Source organism: Atractosteus spatula, chromosome 18 (genome assembly GCF_055471065.1).
Source record: "Atractosteus spatula isolate fAtrSpa1 chromosome 18, fAtrSpa1.hap1, whole genome shotgun sequence".
NCBI classification, from domain to species: Eukaryota; Metazoa; Chordata; class Actinopteri; order Semionotiformes; family Lepisosteidae; genus Atractosteus; species Atractosteus spatula.
This window is the reverse complement of record NC_142723.1, coordinates 6,134,075-6,155,972: the sequence shown is the minus strand read 5'-3', so window position 1 is coordinate 6,155,972 and position 21,898 is coordinate 6,134,075. Positions and strand designations below refer to the sequence as shown.

Sequence of the window (21,898 nt, the reverse complement as noted above, 5' to 3'; positions counted from 1 at the left end):
GGATTAAATGAAATGTAGTGGTTTGTTAACTGCAGCCAGTTTTAATGCATTCCGTTATGCCGCCTCGGTTCGTCGCCGCGCTCGTCGGGAATCGCGTGTCTAAGTAGCAAGCCCGTTCAGTCCCGTTCGCCTGCGGAAAATAATAGATCGAAAGGCTTTGAAATTAAGGAAAAACGACGAAAAACGAAGCGCACTGCAAGGATTTCCTGTTCCTGCTCGTTAATGGTAGGTACTTAGGTTCTTGTCGGTGATTGCAGGGTCTGTCACAGCTTCTCAGCCGGTCGATGAGAAAACGCGCATCTTTTTTTATTATTATTATTATTATTATTATTTTCCTGCCCGTACTTGACATCTCCCTTCTCCGGCTCCGACACAGGCGGCTGTCCCCGGGTCTGGCCAGTCCGGCCGGGCATGTGTGGCGCGAACACGGTGAAGTCTGCGGGGGCAGGTGGAAGACGAGGCACCCGGGCTGTCCGCGGCGGTATTACGAGCACAACATCGCGGTAAAAAAAAAACCCAACAACAACAACAACAACAACAGAAAGTTGAAGATCATGTTAATGCGAGCTGAAGTCGCCAGGAATCTCCAGCCGAGAGGCGGCGAGGCAGGCGGGCCGGGCACCCGGTGAATCGCCTTGGCTGCGTGCGTTTCCACCCTGCCATGAAGCAGAATGAGGATGTGTGACAGAGGCGTCCAGATGTTAATCACCACTGTGGGGGCTTTCGCCGCTTTCAGCCTGATGACCATCGCGGTCGGGACGGACTACTGGTTGTATTCCAGAGGCGTGTGCAGGACTAAATCCGCCAACGACAACGAGACCAGCCGGAAGAACGAAGAAGTCATGACCCACTCTGGACTGTGGAGGACCTGCTGTCTTGAAGGTATGGAGGCCTTTTCGATTTTTATTTTTATTTGTTGTTTTATTCTCTAATGAGCCAGTTTGTTTGTTTGTTTGTTTTTGGGGCATGCACAAGCATCGAAACGAACTCGATGCCCACCCTGGTCACTTTAGTTGGGCGCGCATGTGTGCTCCATTTGTTGCTTCGTGTCGAAAGAGGTCGTTTTGAAGTTTTCTCCCATTTTACTCACCGAGTCTTACTGAGCCCCTTTCCTAATACACCCCCTCCCCACACACACACACACGCAGTAACGCACAGCGCCCGCCGCACTGCTGGGAAGATCCGAGATAAAATGTATAACCTGTGGAGCTCAGCCTCCTCCGAGCCCTGCTCTGCACAGACCTGATCACACTTCTGTTCCAGACGAGCGTCGTAGAAAACGCTGCCCCGCTAACTGTAATGACGTACCTGCAAGTAACCGCGGGCTGTTTGCAATTACATTTTTATTACAAAGGTGGTGCAGATAACCTTTTTATGCTATTCAAAGCATTCTGAACATTATAGGCTGTAATGTATAAAATGGGTTAAGATTTAAGCCGATATTAGATGCATAACAGATGTTTTTTAAACGCACAGGAATTGAATACTGCATATAACTATCACAAATCTATGATAAATAATGTGTAAACAGGACATGCGGTGTTATTTTAGTTAGAAGTGTGCTCTCCACCCAGTTTCACACATACAGTAAATGCACACCTGTAGTGATGTATGTTTACAGTGTTTACTGTGGTTTGTGACATGCTGTATAATACATTAGATAAGACCTTTAGTTTATGATTGTACTACAATTCTCCATCTCTCCGTGGTGACAGTAAGTTCTTAATTCTGTGCCGTTAGTCAGGATAGAAGCCTTTTCCCTGATAGATCTCCCTTAATGCTTGTTCTGCTGGTCGCTTTAAATGTTAAGGTTGAAATGGTGGCCACTATGTGACATGTAAGATTTCTTGGCCAAATCGTAATGGTTTTTCACAACCCTGAGACGTTTTTCTTGTTTCTATTAATAGGAGTTGTGTTATTCAGTTTTGCACCCATTGCATTTTCCAGTGCATAGCAGAATTCAGGACCTAAACCCTTCACACCAGAAATTCGGCTCTGTAGTCCTCCAGGGCAGTGGGGCAGCCCAGTTGACCTAATGCGTGAAGTTTTTCTGTAATTGAAAATGCTATATAATGCTGTTGAACTCATTTCCATCGGTTTAATGCCAAGGTGGTTGAGGCTGATTTTATTGTTACGCCTGGATTCTGGGGTGGAAGGTTGACCTGGTCTCTGTCCTTTTTGCCTCAGTTTGAAAATCTTTAAAAAGAAAAGAAAACTGTTTTAAAAGCCTTCAAAAGCATCTCGAGAGTCCTGCGAAAGCGTTCCTGAATGAGCACGTACAGTAGGTCAGATCTGTGAGGTCTGATCAGGGGGGATCAGACCTCACAGACCCCCCATTGCCATCCTTCGGGGGGGGGGGGGGGTGTCAGTAATTCAAGGCCTTCATGACCAAGCTGTCACCGAGAGAACAATAACGAAAGCACTTCTCTCCCCACTTTTGTGGGGCTGTTCTAGCTGAAAAATAATTTTAGCATTCGCCGCCTTTGTGATTGTTTCGTCTTCCTTCCTCCTCTCTCTCTCTCGGCAATCCGAAATAAATTTGCTCAAACGCCGATGTCGGAGCGACTCTCCCCACCTGTCACCGCCGTGACATGTCGTGGCTTATCATCGAGCCCTGCACTCTGGTACGAAATCAAAACTGCGGCAGTTGTCCAGGGATGTTCCTTTTGATTAAAAAAGGCCCCCTGTGGCTTCCAGCGGAGACGGTGTCTTTGCGATCATGGGGGGTTGCGTCTGCTTTGCTCACGGGCTTCGACAGCCCCCGAAGGCTCCTGCGCTGCTCTCTCCAAGACGCTGTACCCCCCCCCGGCAGCTGAGTAATCCGAGACATTTCAGTCATTCATTGATTCTGCATGATTATCTGAGGACTGTTTGTTTTAGTACCTCAATGCTTCCTTAGTGCCTACATCTTGACATGTTTTTGCATCTTCAGACATGGGGTTCAGGTTTCAGATTATCTAAGGTAGCGTGGGGGGGGGGGGGGGGCTGGGCGGTGAATTCTCCTGTCTGTTGCTGTCCTTCGCGTTAGCTCCTGCACCCCACCCTCGGCAATTACAATACAGAGCCTGGCTTTTACACGAGCTCAGGTTCGCCCGCCATTCCCCCTTAAAGAACATACAGATGCCAGAAATGTCCATTCCTGTTTCTTCTCCCAGTCACACGTGGAAGGGGTCTGGCAGCAGTGCAGGGTGGGCCCAGAGGTGGGAGCTGAGGAGCTGCTCTGATGGTTTAAGGCGGTAGATAGCTCTTCATCCCTCTCCCAGTCTTTAACAGCCAGGCCAGGCGGAGCTGGTTTCGGAACCTTCCTTGGACGTTGATGTGTTGTCGAGATGAAAAGTAGAGTTGTGCCCCCTTCCCCGTATCTCCTTATCTAAAAACAAGCTGAATGTTTTTAAAATAGGCGGTGGAAACACCTATTTAACACTGGGGAAAACAACAACTAGAAGATCTGTCTTTGGCTACGTACTGGATGGATAGACGTTTGTCTCGCTTGTCGTGGATTGATCCTTACTGACTGATCCCAGGTAGAGTACTCAGTCAGAGAATGGCTCAGGATTTGCTTCAGGAACATCAGAATAATTGGATAAAAATGAGCTTGGGCATCATTTTGATTATATGAACTCAAAGTGCTAACATACAGGATCAAAAAGCACGCCCGTGTTCAGGGCTGGATTTCGGTGTTCGTAGGCCCTAGGCACTTTCACTCCGAAATTTGCAAAAAGAGGGGTAAACGCCAATTGAATTACATCCATCACATGATGCACTATAAATGAATTGGCTTCATCACTCTGCTCTCCTCCCCACTGATAGCTGGTGTGTGGTGAGCGTTCTGGCACACTATGGCTGCTGTTGCATCATCCAGGTGGGGCTGCACACTGGTGGTGGTGGAGGGGAGACCCCATTACCTGTAAAGCGCTTTGAGTGGAGTGTCCAGAAAAGCGCTATATACAGTGCCTTGCGAAAGTATTCGGCCCCCTTGAACTTTTCAACCTTTTGCCACATTTCAGGCTTCAAACATAAAGATATAAATTTTTTATTTTATGTGAAGAATCACCAACAAGTGGGACACAATTGTGAAGTGGAACGAAATCTATTGGATTTTTGAAACTTTTTTAACTAATAAAAAAATGAAAAGTGGGGCGTGCAAAATTATTCGGCCCCCTTGCGTTAATACTTTGTAGAGCCACCTTTTGCTGCGATTACAGCTGCAAGTCACTTGGGGTATGTCTCTATCAGTTTTGCACATCGAGAGACTGAAATTCTTGCCCATTCTTCCTTGCAAAATAGCTCGAGCTCAGTGAGGTTGGATGGAGAGCGTTTGTGAACAGCAGTTTTCAGCTCTTTCCACAGATTCTCGATTGGATTCAGGTCTGGACTTTGACTTGGCCATTCAAACACCTGGATACGTTTATTTGTGAACCATTCCTTTGTAGATTTTGCTGTATGTTTGGGATCATTGTCTTGTTGGAAGATAAATCTCCGTCCCAGTTTCAGGTCTTTTGCAGACTCCAACAGGTTTTCATCCAGAATGGTCCTGTATTTGGCTGCATCCATCTTCCCCTCAATTTTAACCATCTTCCCTGTCCCTGCTGAAGAAAAGCAGGCCCAAACCATGATGCTGCCACCACCATGTTTGACAGTGGGGATGGTGTGTTGAGGGTGATGAGCTGTGTTGCTTTTACGCCAAACATATCGTTTTGCATTGTGGCCAAAAAGTTCGATTTTGGTTTCATCTGACCAGAGCACCTTCTTCCACATGTTTGGGGTGTCTCCCAGGTGGCTTGTGGCAAACTTTAGACGAGACTTTTTATGGATATCTTTGAGAAATGGCTTTCTTCTTGCCACTCTTCCATAAAGGCCAGATTTGTGCAGTGTAAGACTGATTGTTGTCCTATGGACAGACTCTCCCACCTCAGCTGTAGTTCTCTGCAGTTCATCCAGAGTGATCATGGGCCTCTTGGCTGCATCTCTGATCAGTCTTCTCCTTGTCTGAGCTGAAAGTTTAGAGGGACGGCCAGGTCTTGGTAGATTTGCAGTGGTCTGATACTCCTTCCATTTCAAGATGATCGCTTGCACAGTGCTCCTTGGGATGTTTGAAGCTTGGGAAATCTTTTTGTATCCAAATCCGGCTTTAAACTTCTCCACAACAGTATTACGGACCTGCCTGGTGTGTTCCTTGGTCTTCATGATGCTCTCTGCGCTTTCAACAGAACCTTGAGACTATCACAGAGCAGGTGCATTTATACAGAGACTTGATTACACACAGGTGGATTCTATTTATCACCATCAGTCATTTAGGACAACATTGGATCATTCAGAGATCCTCGCTGAACTTCTGGAGTGAGTTTGCTGCACTGAAAGTAAAGGGGCCGAATAATTTTGCACGCCCCACTTTTCATTTTTTTATTAGTTAAAAAAGTTTCAAAAATCCAATAGATTTCGTTCCACTTCACAATTGTGTCCCACTTGTTGGTGATTCTTCACATAAAATAAAAAATTTATATCTTTATGTTTGAAGCCTGAAATGTGGCAAAAGGTTGAAAAGTTCAAGGGGGCCGAATACTTTCGCAAGGCACTGTAAGTGTAAGCAATTATTAATTATTATTATTATAAACTATGCTAATGCTAAACCACGTGATTGATGGAGCGAGTCGAGCGAGCGTCACTTCGATACTTCTAGTTTCTAGAGAGCGTGGGATTATTGATTTGGAGCACCTAGAGTCGATCGCAAGCATGTTGTTTCAGCTCGTTTTTCATTTTTCACTAGTGTCTCCCTCCTTCGTAGACCCTAAAACTTTCGTAGGCCCTAGGCACTGTGCCTGCAGTGCCCAATGGGAAATCTGGCACTGCCCATGGTACAGTGTTCAGTATTCTGGATTGTAATCAGGTGTGTTTTGAATCTAACAGGATTGAAATCGTAAGAGGCAGAGATAAAAGAGAATGTATTTTGTTCAATGAATCATTATAAAGTACCAGGACTCAACGGGACAGTACTGGCCCAATTCGAGCACTGTTCAAGAACTGTGACCAGCGTGCTTGATGTCTGTGCACCAGCCGCCTGTGTCCAAACTCTAGAATCCCAGAAGAATTGCATTGATAAATGACATACAATGTTTCCTTTTTTAAAACGGAAGTGTTTTCTTTTCAACCTTATAAACATGAACCCACATTAAATAAAAACTTTGGTTCACTCTCCAAACAGGGACGATATATCCTGCTTGAATTGCCTCAGTGACTGGTTTATTTCAGTCTTGGGCCTTTTTGCTTCTACATAATAGAAATACACCATTAGAATCTGGGTTTGGAATATATGACTTATGTCCGAGTGGAAGTTTATATTTCAGCTCTACAGTAGCTGATGTTTTTGGTCAGTATCCCTTAATTTGTGGTTTCTTTTTTATAATGCTCTTCTTTTGTGGGTTTTATGCTCATAAAATGGAGATGGTTTTGTATTTTGTTTTCTTATACTATTTAGTCACAGGTGCTGTATTTTACAGTGCAATGCACATGTTATCTATATTATATTCCAGGTTTCAATTGCTAGGACACTCCAATCGAACCACCTCCAGTAGGTGACAAACATGTGCATTGTGAGTATCATATAGATCTGTCTTTCCTCATAGTCCCTAGGGGCTCTCAAAAGTGATGAGGCAGGAGGGCGGGTGTATAGTACACCAGAGCTGTACAAGTGCTTCCTCTGTTACAGATATCCACCTTTCTTTTGCAATTGCCTGGGGACAGGTAACAGTCACAGTGATGTGACGTTTGTAGTGCATGATCTGCTGCTTGTGGCATTGTGTTAAATTGTTGTAACATGGTGGGTGAGTGATTTTTCGAAACACGGTTCAGTCTGAAGCATCAGATGCAGCTTAGTCTACAGAGAGGGTCCTTGACCTCACTGTGTTCACAATTCCAGCTGAAAAGAACAAAATGCTGCATAACAATATATGGACATACAGTAAATTATTCTAGAGTACGTAAGATATATGGTGATTATTTTACTGATGCCTTTCTGACTTACAAACAATGTTTTTTAAAACAGAAATACAGAAATGTTGCAAATAGTGCCCAATGGGGTGTAGTAACTGGGAGGGAAAAATCAGACTGAATCCAATAGCACAAAATACTTCTGCCAGTTATAATAAGGGATGTTGTCATCGGGTACTGTAATAAGACACGATCCGCATCCCTTTTTAAGAGTGCTCTTTCGGTATCCTGTGAGACATAGGGATTTGGAGTTGTGTGGAAGTGTAGAATCAGCGTTGTACCAACAGCACATCGCAGCCTGTTGGTGAACTAAGAAGACCAAAATGAAGCCTGGTTTGCCAGCAGTGCTCAGATATCTGCAAGGGCCCCCAAACTGAACAATCCAGCCTCTGTTCCGCCAGTTTCCTTATTGTTCAGACTGGCTGAATGTTCGAACGTATGACTAATTAAACCCAGAAGCTGGTGAAGAAGATGTAGAAATGCATTTAGGGGCCAGTTTTTGCCTCAAAATATCAAGCCTTTTTGTCATCACCTTAGTTTATTTTTGTATTTCATGGATCATTTGGTAACACACTCAGGAGACTTCATCAGCACTGTGTGCCACCGTGTAATTTGCACTATTTATGCTAGAACACAAAACACTAATTCCCTTCTGTTTTAGAAAAAGAGACAGCTATGGACCTTGACAAATTCTTAATTCCTGTAGTTAGAGATTGGTGCTTTCACAGGGCTACATCCTGCAGATGCTAACAAACAGAATAAATGATGTGATCTGGCTTTAGGGATTTTGTCACATCCATACAATGCCATTTGAAGACTCTTCATATATGCTGACCTGTGTTTCCTTGAGCACAGCCTTCCTTTCAATACACTGCCGGTTTCTTTCTCCAAGCTGAGCATGGATGCACTGTATGTTCGGCATTCACACGTGCCAACTGGAATGAATCAAAGCGCAGAAGAATCAGCCAAGGAAAGAGACTGAGGGAAAGCAAAGGATCTACAGTGGAGGAATAGTGTTACGTTCGTGAAGCACCGCTGGAGGAGAGTATTGGATCCTGAGCAGAGTTAGATTGGTGAGAAAAGTTCCAGTCTGCGAGAAACTCAAAGCGTAGTCCAGAGATCGTAGTCGAAAAACCAGCAGAATTCCAAAAGCCCATGTATCCGATACAGTAATAGCCAGAAACTGAGTCCTTAAACCGCAGTCAGAAGGGAACTAAGTCTGAAAAACAGGAAAGCATCATCAAAGAGACGAAACACAAAGAGTGAGCAGAGCTCAACGGGAGAGCAAACTCAGTACTGCAGTATGCTGGGGTTTGGAGGTGTGGTGGTGAACAGGTAAGGGGAGGGGTTATCTGATCGGATGAGGTCTACGCCTTCTTAAAGGGGACTGCAGGCTGGTTGCATGAAGTCCGAGATCTGACAAATACGAGGAGGGGGGGGGGGGAGAGCAGATTCGGGAAAGTGACGCTGGCCTGACAGCCTGGGAAGGGCGGGAATCGGATCAGGAAAAAAAGGTCGATCTGCAGAGAATGTGTTGTATCTTCCCCAGACCTCTTCGGTCCCCTGTTTTAAACAGGACGCCCGGGTCTCAGTTTTTGGACTACACATGTCTGACTGCTGCTTGTGCAATTCAAGGGCCCTGCATCTAGATAGATCATGTTTGCCCGGTCCAATGGATCTACGTTTTAAGGTGCAGTATTCATTTCTATTAATTTTATTGAACTTACTTCCTTGTGTCAGAGCTCCAGAGGCAGTTTCCACCTGGAATTATGTCCCCTTTAACATTCTGTAATAACTTTGTAAGTATAGACAGGAAAGGCCTGGTTCTGGGCTTAAATTGAAGCTGATCATTTGTCTATAAGGCCTAGGGCCTGCAATCGATTTATAGGGAAAAGAGGTCATGTGAGATTGGGGTTTGGTCTGCACTTGTTATGCATAAGATCCTGCATCTACAACTTCGGCTTTAAAACATAACGGAACTTAACATTTTCTGAAGAAAAGGCTGATGTCGAACCCTATTGAACCAGGCCTGTGTTGAAACAACAACAGACGATGAGTGTACTTGAGAGACACACTCCACTGAGCGTCTGGAGCCTTCTGTCCCTACAGGTTTTCAGCACGTTCAGAGAGTGGTTTGAAGACAGAGGATCTCCCTGCCCTGTGGAGGGACTGTGCCTTTTTTATGTTTGCATTTTGCCCTGCTGGGGGAATTAGGCTCAAGCTCTTGTACTTCAAACCTGCACTTAAGAAAAAAAAAGAAGCTTGATCTTGGGAACATTCCGTATTACAGAGCTGATCAAAGGCAGTGAAGGGATCTGTTGTATCTGGGTGTTTCAGGGACACTGAGGTGGAGATTCCCACAATTCCCTGGGGAAATCGTGTCCTAGTTTATATGAAGTTGCATAAGGTTACAAGTTCAAGGATGAGGTTAGCCCCTCATCCTTGGTTGCCCGTTGCCAGTTTCTCTGAGGATCTTATTGAGCCATGTGCTGCAAGACGCCAGGGCTTCTTGTATGTTCCAGACTCCTGCAACCATTTGTGTAAAGAAGCGCCTCCTGTTCGCAATCCTAAATGGACTTCTTTTTCTTTTCTGAACGGGTCCCTTAGTCCGATCCGTCCTGTGGCAGTTGAAGGAGTTAGATTGTCTACTGGGCAGGCCGAGGGATGGGCTGTTGGGTTTGTACCGACCCCGCAGGCCGATAACTAGGAAGTGGTGAAAACTCTCAGGACTGTGTCTCCGATGGGTTCTCATGCATCGCCTGTCCTTCCCCCACTCTCGTCATCTGGCTCCCCTTGATAACGAGCAGCTCTGGAGAGGCTGGCTTCCTCTCTAGTACTCCAGTCACAGCCATGAGAGTGCACAAGAGCAACTGCCCCTGCAAAACTGGCAACCCGTTGCTGAATATTCCTTCTACATACATAAACGGGGTAAATGGGCCATTCATTTAGTAGAGCCTTGTACTGCTGCTGCAACAGCACTGAATCCAGTCCCCACCAGGACCAGTTCACCTGTAGCCAGTGTGGAGAGTATGAGTATTCCTTCTTTGACGAATCTTTCATCTTGCAATACAATTTATCCTGCAGTCCATTCTATCTTGTCTGAAACAACTTAATATATATGTTGGTATTATATGGATTTGATGGATGTTTGCTACTATTCTTGACTGGTATTCTTCTTAAAAATTCATTATGAACTTCTGCAATTATAAATCTGCATTCACAATCATAAGTTCTGCATGCACTGTTAGCATTTTATATGCAGTTTCAGTTTTGTATTTTATAATTGCAAAATGATGGTAGTGTCGTTTTTTTTGCCAAAAGTAATCTCATCAGCTGAAGTGTTTCTCAGTTAAATGGGGTCTTGCACCAGTGAACTGTTGTAGAGATTAGGGTACATCTGTTCTTAATAGCATCCCTTTCCCGTCAGTCGTGCAGTGTCAGTATCTGTGTCTGTGTCAGGCTGTGTGCTGATTGGGGTGTACAGTATGTGTGTGGGTGTGCAAACACAAGTGTGCCATTGGGCTTCACTGGATCTGTGTGTGAGGAAGGAAATGGTTCACGTTCTTCCTTTTCTCTTAACTTGCACACTCAAGCAACTGAGAGCATTTGTGAGCTCCATCTAGGATCATTCCTTACACTTATATAGTGCTATTCTGGACACTACACCCAAAGTGCTTGACGGGTAATGGGGATCCCCTCCACCACCATCTGGATGATGCCGCAACGGCCAGAATGCTCACCACATATCAGCTATTAGTGGGGAGGAGAACAGAGTAATGAAGTCAATTCACAGATGAATTTCAATTTGGAAATTTGGCCAGGATGCCGGGGTTACACCCCTACTCTTTTCAAGAAACACCCTGGGATTTTTAATGACCACTAAATTTTTACCAAATACCTTAGTTTTACATCTCATCTGAAGGACAGCATCTTTTTACAGTAAAGTGTCCCCATCACTATATTGAGGCATTAGGACCCACACAGACCACAGGAATAGCACCCCCTACTGGCCCCTCTAGCACCTCTTCCAGCAGCAGCCTTAGTTTTTCCCAGGAGGGTTCTCATCCAGGTACTGACCAGGCTCACACCTGCTGAGCTCCAGTGGGCTGCCAGTGGTGAATTGCAGGGCGATATGGCTGCTGGCTACTTTTAACACTTTTGTGCAAACTGAACTTGTAACAGTTTGAGTGAACTGAAAAAGTTGTGGCTCTGTAAAGTCTGTGGCTCAAAAGACACTAGTCAAAACAGCATTTGTTGGTTTTTTTCCATGATGCAAGCTTGGAAACTGGCATCATGATACAGATTTTCGTAACTCACCGATACTGATATTCCATGTCATTTAAATCAAACGTGTCCTAACCTCACTGAGCTGTGAGGAAAATAGGCACAATATGTTAGCGTAAAGTAGCCTTTATTTGAGTTGTTAATCAAATGCCACTCTGGTTTCTTGCTAATTCTTTATGCTCAACTTTTTTGTCCTGTTACAAATGAAAAGTCTTTTACTTTAGATACCAGGAAAGCAAAATCAAGATTCCTTAAGTTAAAGTGGTGTGTGCGAGTTTCAAAGTGTACATGTGGGCATGTGGAAGAGACGAGAAAGGTGAGGGCTCTGTGTGTAGCTGTACATGAGTCGTCTGCGCTGTTGAGCCAACACCTAAGAAATCCGTTGGCACCATAAGGGTCTGCAATACAGCTAATGTTAATTTTAGACGGACTTAAACTGCTGTACTCGCAGGTAATGCGAGCCCCACGTTGCTGAAATATACTGTATATATTTTTGTGCGTATTTCGGGTTGCAAGCTGTGAAAGGGAAAGATCTGATAATTAAGCAGCCCGGCCATATTAGAGCAGTGTTTCTGTGCATCTACGATGTAGACAAGGAAGAGAAACGACCTCCAGCATTGAACTCTTTACAACAAGTAGGTTTTGATAGACACTCCCTGCAATAAGTACACAGAGTTCCTGGCTTCCAATATTAAAGCCCAGAAAATTCACAAAATAAAAAAGTAGATAAATGAAAACGGTGTGCATAAACAGAGGAACACGCGCACCGCTCGACTGATAATCACGTAGAGATTAAATATTTACAGTCCTCTGCGAAACAAAGGTTTTTCAATTATTCTAGGCGCTGTTTCTCAGAAGAAGAACAAAAAACGAATAGTCTGCGTTATTTATTTTTAGCCCTTCCATTATTTTACGTATGCGTTGCCTGCTCCGGCCGTCGATGGTCGGTAAACAGGAGGAGACAGCGGGGAGCGCGGCCTGTCGGGACGATGCGAGACCCGCAGCCTGAGACCCCAGGCCCGCCCTGACCTTTACGAGACAAGCTGTACCCTAGGTAGCTGTGCGAGTCGCAGCCCCGGTGAGCCCAGGTGGCTGCACCTGCGTTTTCGCGTTCAGGGAGCTGCATGAACTCCTGCTCTGTCGCTCCCTGTACCAAGTATCGGCTCCGAAAAGCCTCGGTCGGAGATCAGTTATAACATGCGCCGTTCGCGACACCCAACATGTATTTTTCTGTCCGGAGTTCTGTGGTTTTCTCGTAAAACGCAGAGAGAAATCGCTGAGACTTCAGAGGACTGCTATTCCAGATAGCAGGGTTGCACGGGACAATTAGTAATTGATATTAACATGGGTCTGAGCTGTATTTGCTGCACTAAATGAACGCAGTTGTTCACACAGTCACTAAGCCTTTGCCATGAAGTGTCACTAGGCTGTACTGTACTGTATATCGCAGCACTTAACTAACCAGAATCGGCAGTGGTTGTCGGTGAGCTACAGTATAGTTCACAAAGAACTCCAGACCACAAATGAGTTGATTACAAATAGAAGGCTATTGAAACAAGGGAAATTAAGTCCCAAAGCTGCAATTCTCCAGTTGTTATTGTACAGAATGGGTTTTCTTTCAGCGTTTTTCTGCACTGCTCCGATACGTCTAAAACAGGAATAGGAATATTTCAAAGCAGCACTGCATTTATGGTTGTGAATGAAATGCTGTATTCAAGAGATTAAAATTAAAATACACTTCGGATTCAGTAGACAACCCAACGCATTTATATTAACTGGCAGCAGAACAGAAGCTTTTTGATGTATCGTATTTACAAAATGAATTTGTAAAAACGGCTCTGGGCCCACAGTTGCCAGATTGTCCAGATGGAGACCCAGGTAAAGGGTGAAGCCCAGAAGAGCAACGTTGGGGGACTCGGAATACTCTAAGAAACAAAATCATTTCTGAAATAATGTTGAGCTCCATTCCCTGGATTTACAGAAATATAAAAAGCTTGTTTTTTGTCTGCTTGTTGAAACCCATAGGTCTTAAAGACTGTTTTATTGTTCTTGAAGTCTTTGCCGGTTTAACAGAAGCCTTCTCATCTGTGCTTAGAGCTTGATGTACCAATCCAACTTAATTTTTGTGGAAATCGTGTCTTTCTGTTGTTAAACAATTAATATAAATTCATTGGAAAGGGCAATATGTGTCTGCATACAGTTTGCCTTGGTGCCTCAACAGGGGGCTGCTGGTGTTTTTGGCTGCCCTGAGCTAAATGTCACAGGCCCATTTTAAGGCTATAAAGTAGATTGTAGTGATTAAAGCTGATTTCACCATTCGGCGTCTCTGAATTTGCTGGATTCCAGGTGTCACTCTGCAGTCCAGTAACAATCGCAGTGTCTTCTGCCTTTGTTAGGCACAGGATGGTTCTAACCTGGCACCAGCATTATTGCAAGAACCTTATGAGTCAGCATTAGTGTTTGGTGCTGCACTGTCTTGGTGGAAGAAAGGAAAGCGAGTCCCTTTCTATATGTAAATCATTTTATTTTTATTATTATTTACTTATTTAGTTACTAATTAAGTTTAAGAACATAACCGTTCCAGATGAGAGGGTGCCAGTTGGCTCATCAGGCTTGTTTAGCAGATAGTATCTTGATTTTCTAGAAAGTAGCCAGGTTATTGCCCTCAACAAACTGGGGATCCTGTTCCATTCTCCCGCTGCTCTTAAGACAGACAAGTGCCTCCTGTTCTCTGCTTTCAATTCACTTTCACGGGCAGTGGTTTCCAGTTGGGTCTTCTGGTTCGTATTTCAGTTGATGTTGAAGAAGTGCACGGGGCTGGCTTAATATCAGGCCTTCTCTGTTCAAGACCGAAAATGTTCTGTTTCTTCGGTCTGTCTGTGCACAAAAGTACCGGGGTGCTTTCTTCTGAACTGATCTCAAAGAAGCAATGACCTTTTTTTTGTAATTTGGTGACCGAAATTGTACACAATACTTAATGACGCCATGCCAGTGCATTAAACATAATATCCCCCTTAATAATCAGACTAAATAATTCACTCCTTTTAAATACGGAGTTTCAGAATATACCTCAGTGGGTCCCCAGTGTTTTGGAACAGTGTTTTTTTCTTCAAATTGTTAGATGTTACCAATCTTTTCCTTTGCTGCAGGGTTAAATTCAAGGCTTTCTGGTGTCTGACGTGACTGTGCTGTCTGGACTGAGGCGAATCTATCAATTACCCTGAATGCATTAAAACATTCCCACCACACTGTGCCAACAATCTTTCAGTCTGTTTAAGAAGACATTGATTGCCCGACCCTGGCAGTTAAGTATTAACATTGTCATAGCTGAGTAGTGATTGCCCAATCAACGATGTTGTATTTAGTGCTGCTGTATAGCACTCACAGAGCCAGGAATATCTGCAGTGTTATCGGTAGAGATCTGGAAAAGTTTTAATATTCTCCTGTGCAGTCTATTTGCCTGGGGGACCTTACACCCTAACGCAGCTCACTGTCTCATCACTGTCTGCGTACCGAGAGTCCAACCGAATGACTTAGGCTGAACCTTCATCTAGCGATATCTGTTATAGACAATCAATCTACAGGAGCAGCAATAACTATTGCGTTTGTACAGTCGTTTTTGAGGCCCTGCATTTGTGTTCACTAGTCACATTTCATGGTGCGAAATGTAAACAAAGAGAGATAGGCAGAAGATATTTTTTCCACTCATTTTTGTCTATTAATATTGCACCTACTTGAAATAATCATGTCAGGTATATATTGTCCAATATACCCCCTGTACAGAAGTCCTGAAGAACAGGCAGGATGAATCATTTTTCTACTAATGTGGAAGGGTAACTCATTCTTAATTTCTACATTAATTCTGTAGCATACACCCAAAAACTGGCCACTGCAGAACCCACATACAAATACCAGTATGAAGCTGTAAATGCATGGTGGAACAGTTTTCCACTTTGGCCCAGTCGGATTTGAAAGTGAACGCTACTGATCTCCTAGGCTACAGACAGGAGACATGCGAGATCTGCATGTGAAATAGTGCAGGGCCCCACTACTTTCAGCCCCCTCACCTGGGTGGAAGGAGACTTCCTAGGGGCCAGGATCAGGGGATCCCCAGACATATGGTGAACCCCAGCACCCCAAAAGACCAGGCCTCCCGCCGCAGGGGAATTCAACACTGAGGAGGACCTGAGGATGAGTCCGTCATGAGGGCGCTGCCCACCCATCTGTCCCAGGCTGTTCTGTTTAGACAGACCCAGTTTGCTAACAGAGGGAGTCCATGCGGTTCAGTGCTCATCCTGGGGTGATCTGGAAAGTGTGCTCCCATTCTCTGTTCCCTCTGTGACGATGGACCCATTCATGGAGCACAGGTCTCCTCTAGCACGTATGGTACCTGATGGAGTAAGTCTCTGTCAGTCTCTGTGGCACAATCGATTAGCGTGTTCAGCTGTTAACTGAAAGGTTGGTGGTTCGAGCCCACCCAGGGATGGATTTCTATATTATGCACAACGGTGGCCAAGTAGTAAGGCGTCGATCTCGTAAACCGAAGATTGTGGGTTCGAGCCACTTTCATTCTCTGCAATTTCCCTCACGGGATCAATAAAGTGTCTATCTAAACCGTTAAAGCTTATGCTTTAATGCTTATACCTTGACATTAATTAGACGCATTGCTACACTGCATATGAATTTAACGTCTGATGCCCATTTTTTCTGTAATATTTTAGATTGTGTGGATTTAAGATAAGATCACTTTATTGGCCATATACAATTTCTTGCATTAGGAATTTGTCTTTTTGCACACCCCAGCTTGCTCTCCATGAGACACTCAGACAGGGAGAGAGAAGCTTGCGGTCAGAGTGCAGGGTCAGCCATTTATACGGCACCCCTGGAGCAGCTGGGGTTAAGGGCCTTGCTCAGGGGCCCAACGGAGTAGGACTCCTCTGCCAGCTGCGGAATTTGAACCAGCAACCTTCCAGCCACAGGCGCAGATCCTGAGCCACAGAGCCACCACTCAGCCCACTTGTTAAAGGTAACAAGTGTAATTAAGATTTACTAAATTATTCTGAGTTAAAACCCACATTGGTGTAAATATTATTTATTCTTAAATTAAATTAAAAATGTATATGTGGAATGAACACAGTAAAGTACTGTAAGTTAGCAATTAACTGTTCTGCTTACAGTGCCTTGCAAAGGTGTTTACCCCCTTCCAGTGATGTCCTAGTGTGTACTTGGTGTTTGCACTTTTTTAACAGAATATTTTTAATCACAACCTGAAGGTTCAAACCGAGCCACTGTATTGTGCAATTGTTGCACCAAACATGGACTCCACGCAGGAGAAGACTTATACAATCTGCATCTGGCTTCTAAATTTCACTTTGCAGGTCTTCCTGGCATTTTAACATCTTCCACCCAGCATTCAAGGTTTGATTATACTTTTTCTTAGGTGAATATTTGTATTCATCTTTTCCAAGTCAATAACATGGGCCATCTTCCGAATGGGCTGAACACCCACTGTGCAGACTTGAGGTGAGCACAAGTTAGATTCAGAAGGGATCCCGGGGAGGAAGGAAGCAATCATGGCAAGCAAAAAAAACAAGAACGTGAAAACAGATCGGTAAATGAAATGGAATGGGTTCTAAATGCAGCTGTCTGCCACTCTCTGCCACTGGGGGCTGTGGGTGAGTGCCGCAGCACGCCTCTGGGTGACCTATATCGAAGGTCCCCGCGCGCTTCTGCATCAAAGTGTTTTAATGGAAAGTTAAATGAAGCATGTTGCCTGCGTTAAAGGACATTGATGTGACAACGATCATTCAGCGTGTGTAGCCTGAATCCAGATCCGCAGGGCCCTTCCTGTTCCGCGGTGCCTATTAAAAGACAAGGCTGCCCCGAGCTCCTTCCCCCACGAGAGGCCGATTTCATAGTCATTAGTGACTAATGTTGAATCAGCGCCTCAGCCTCAGCCTCAGCCTTCCCCCCCAGAAACAAAAAGTTAAAAAGCTGCCTTCAATAAGGCAGTTGAAAACTTACTTTCCTTGCACTGCCATGCACATTATATAGCAAGGTGTAGCAGAGCAGGTGTTGGGAGCATGGGTGAATCTCCAAGGGGCGGGGTCATCTCATTTAGGTGAGCTGCATTCTTCAAATTCTCACAAGGAAATCACTGAATTGTCTGCACCTGGAATCTCTGGCTCCCTATAAAAGCAGTCCCTGAGGCAGTCAGAGGTGGTCTTTTACACAGACCCTCATGGCTAAGAACAGTGAACAGTGAACAGTGAACAGTGAACAGTGAACAGTGAACAGTGAACAGTGAACAGTGAACAGTGAACAGTGAACAGTGAACAGTGAGAGAGATCTTGTACAGCGAATCTCAGAAAGATCATAGCTGGGTAATATTGGTAGCAGCCTCGGTTGTTTTCCGGGTCGGGACGCCGGTAAACAAGAAGACGGTTAATGAGCGCACCTGGCCAACCGGACTCAACCGAGTGAGGCTCTTGCCACTGCTATCAGGGGGATTATACAGTTATAGTTCATGTAGAAAATCCCTTGCAATGCTATCAGGAAGGGGGATCTTTTGCATATGGTGGCAGTGGAGGGATGCTCATGTTTTTCTTTAGGGCTTGAGAATCATTATTGCTTGTTTAGGAAAATGTGGAGGCTGCTATTTTAGCACTGATACAGTCATTGTGGTGCAGCAAGAACCTAATAAGATCCAACAAGAAACAAATAATCAAGATGCTATAGTGACAAAATCGGAGGCTACTGAGGTTCTCCAGCAGACGGTGGACACTTTGCTCAAATATCGGTAGCAGGAGGACGGGGGAGGGACTATAGCGCTGTGCACCTGGCATGTGGTCTACAGTAAGGAGATGCAGAAGCCTACTTAGTGGTGTTTGAACAGACAGCAGAGAAACAAGGCTGGAATAAAGACCAATAGGCAAACGTTTTTGATTGGAGAAGCACAGAAAGCATATTTTGACCTCGAGGCTTCTGACTCATCTGAGTCTGATCACTTAAAACAGGAGATCCTAGTGAGGACGGGCGTCAGTAGCCATGTGAGATCCCAGAGAATCCGTGCCTGGAAATACCAAGCCATTCCATCTGCCCGCTCGCAAATGTTTGACTTAATCCGCTTAGGAAAGAAATGGCTTCAACCTTCAGCAGACAAAGGGCTGTAGTTGAAATACTCGTATTAGATGCATGTCTCGAGAGTCTACCTCCTGACTGAAGACGCAGTGTAGGACAAGGGTTGCTCCAGAATGTTGAGTTTATGGCTCTGGCAGCAAGACGCATAGCTGCCCAAGCTATGACAAGCAGGTCACCACAAGGATAGGGTCACCAGGGAAATACCTTATACCAGGCCGGAGAATCCTCATGAAACGTCGGAAATACCAACACGGAACCAGGAGATAATTTGGGGAAAAGGGAATATGGGAATACGGTTAGAGAAAGGAGAAAAAGGCTCTCCTAGAGTGTATCCTCCAGGATTTACACGATTAATGGCAGAGAATAAAGAATATCTCTGCTATACCGTTGGGGAGTGGGGTTATATCTCGGCTACGTGTTCTCAGGAGGCTGCTAGGCTGGAACCAATGGACTGTAGTGTTACTGTGACAGAAGCCTGAGTTGCACATTCTAGTGGAGGGGTTTGAACACAAGCCTCTCGCAAGTCACAGCTAGGGTTAATGGCAAACCGGTTCAGGCCCCTAATTCCCCTTCCTATAATAATGTGCCTTTAAAATGCATTGCGATGGACTCAGTAGGTCCAGTGGACATGAACATCTATTAGTAGTAGTTGACTATACAACTTGATATCCGGAACTAGTTCCCTTAAATACAGACAGTAAAATGATTGCCAAAGAAGTAGTAGGACTATTTTCCCGGGTGGGAAATCCTAAAGAAATCCTGACGGATCAAGGGGCTCGTTTGTCAGACTTAACGCAGGACATTGCTAACCTCCTACAGTTCAATCTGCTGCAAACCTCGATCTGTCATCCACATGCCAATGGATTAGTAGAGTGATTTAGTCTCACCTTAAAGGGGATGCTTAGAAAGATTGTTAGCCAGGAGAAGAGTGATTGGGATTTAGCCTTGCCGTTTTTGATGTTTGTCATCAGGGAAGTACTCCAAGCTCCCACCGGGTTTCCCCCTCTTTAAACTGCTTTTTAGGAGGAATCCAAGGGGAATACTGGATATCACACAGGAAATTTTCGATATGCAAAAAAATACCATAGACTATGTGACACAAATGTAAAATCCAATCAGTTAGATTAAGCCTATAGTACCTTAAAGCCCAGGATACGCAGAAAACCTACTGTATTTGGAGGGCTAGGGAAAGAGAATTCAACAGAGGGGATGAAGTTTTGGTTCCCTCTACTGAGAGCAAACTGTATGCGAAACGGCAGGGGCTGTACGAGGTGGTGGATCAGGAAATGACAAAGTTCACCAACCCGATAAACAAAATAAATATCGGATCTATCACTTTAACCTCTTGCAAATTATGGAAGGAATGTAATCCGCGGCCCCAGACTCCATCGACGGTTACCTCATGTGTCTGTGAAAAACGAACAATAGACCCTCTACATATCGCTTCTGAACTCGGATACACTATCAAGACACGGAACGGTTCTTGAGTAACACCGCCTATCAGTTCAGTCTTCTTCCCAGCAGGACTCAATGTGTCCAACGTGAAATAACTCCTCAAGACACGGTTATACAAGAACCCTCCCTGTCGGGTATCTGAAGCACAGAAAGCCGAAATTGTTAAGGAAGGAGTTACAGAGGAAAGTTCCAGTCCTCGGTCTAGCCTCCTAGTTCTCATACCGAAGCCAGACAGACTGTGGAGATTTTGCAGTGATTTCAGAAAACTGAATGAAATGTTGAAATTTGATGCGTAGCCAATGTCTCGGGATGACAAACTAGAGAAACTAGGGAAAGCAAAACTTCTGTCCACACTAGATCTGACAGAAGGGTACTGGCAAATTTCATTGGCAGATGCCTCTAAAGAAAAAGCCGCCCTTATTACTCCCATGAGCCTATACCGTTATACCATGTTGCCTTTCGGGTTACATGGGGCTCCAGTGGCACTCCAGAGGCTCATGGACAAGACCTTGAGAGCCCTCACCTCGTATGCTTCTGCTTGTCTAAATGTCATCATTTTCAGTGAAGACTGGGAATCGCACCTTAAACATTGTTAGGCAGTCCTAGACGATTTGGGAGATGCTGGCTTGAAGATAAATCCTACAAAAAGTAGCATGGCTTTTCAGTGCATTTGATATTTGGGGTATATGGTAGGAGGAGTCGGGCTAAGTGGCTGCTCTTAAGACCTTGCCCGAACCGCCGAATAAAAAAAAAACAAGTGCATGCATTTTTTGGAGCGGGTGGGGTATTATTGTAATTTTATTCCTAGATGGTTTGCAGAGAGGGGTGCTCCAGTCACTGACCTCGCAATGTCCACTGCTCCTACCACGATCCTACCCCGGAGGCTGAAAAGGCTTTTACTGAGCTACAGTAACTCGGGCACTGTGCCGTGATAGTTCTTGACTTTTCCCCAAGTGCTTCTTCCTATACACGGATGCATCTTGCCATCTTGCACGGGTCTCAGGGCTGTTTTCTCTGAGGTCTGAACCCCGTTCCTCAGCCACAAGCTCGTGGTTGGGGAAAGGAACTACGCGGTTGTAGAACAGGAGTTTCTGGCTATCGGATGGACAGTGGAAGTGTTGCGCTACCTACTTTGTTAGGTGGTGAATTTACACTGGTTATGGGTCATATCCAGACGAAGTTGAACAAGGAAAAAGATGCGCTGGTGACTCGCTGGTTCCTAGCACCTCTGCCGTTCCCGTTTTCGGTTGAACACGGGGTGGGTACCAGTCATGCCAACGCTGATGGTCTTTCAGGGGCACATTGACATTCCATTGAGCTGGGGAGGGAGTTGTGTACCAGAGCAGGTGTTGGGTGCACAGGTGAATCTCCAAGGGGTGGGGCCATCTCATTTAGGTGAGCCGCATTCTTCAGATTCACACGAGGAACTCATTGAGTTGGCCGCACCTGGAGTCTGTAGCTTCCTATAAAAGCAGTTCCTGAGGTGGTCTTTTACACAGACCCTCTTGGTTAAGAAGAATAGTGAGCCTTTAAAGGAAAAGATGGTGGTTAGAGAGCTTCTTATACAACAAATCTCAGAAAGATCATAGTTGGGTGATACTGGTAGCAGCCTCGGTCGTTTTCCGGGTCGGGACGCCGGTAAACAAGAAGACCGTTAATGAGCGCACCTGGCCAACCGGACTCAACTGAGTGAGGCTCTTGCCACTGCTGTCAGGGGAATTATAAAGTTATGGTTCATATAGAAAATCCCTTGATATACGTTCAAAAAAGGAAAGGATATTGTAACATACTTATCACTTTTTTTTTTCTAAGCAATAGTTAATTTCAAAACAACCAGCTCCAATTGTGTCCTCTGTCTCAACTGCACATCGTGGTGTTTATGCTGTGTGATGGCTGTAGTTAATATGGTTCCAGAGCTCTGTTGTACTGCCCTGAAAACACTGATTTGCATTTATTATTTGCTGTGGATTTTTGCAGCAGCAGTTTAAAAATTTGCAGCTGCAAGAGAGGCCCCCCTGGTAGTCAAGGGCTG

At 44.9% G+C, this 21,898-nt stretch overlaps 1 protein-coding gene across 1 annotated transcript in view; it reads left to right on the top strand.

Moving 5' to 3' along the window:
- The first annotated feature begins 376 nt into the window (after positions 1 to 376).
- Positions 377 to 21,898, top strand: part of LOC148818473 (voltage-dependent calcium channel gamma-3 subunit) — a 45,469-nt gene continuing 23,947 nt past the window's right edge. Inside the window, exon 1 of the mRNA XM_088936637.1 lies at positions 377 to 882. Coding sequence (XP_088792763.1) covers positions 672 to 882 — 211 coding nt within the window. The 5' untranslated portion in view covers positions 377 to 671. The remainder of the gene's footprint in view (positions 883 to 21,898) is intronic.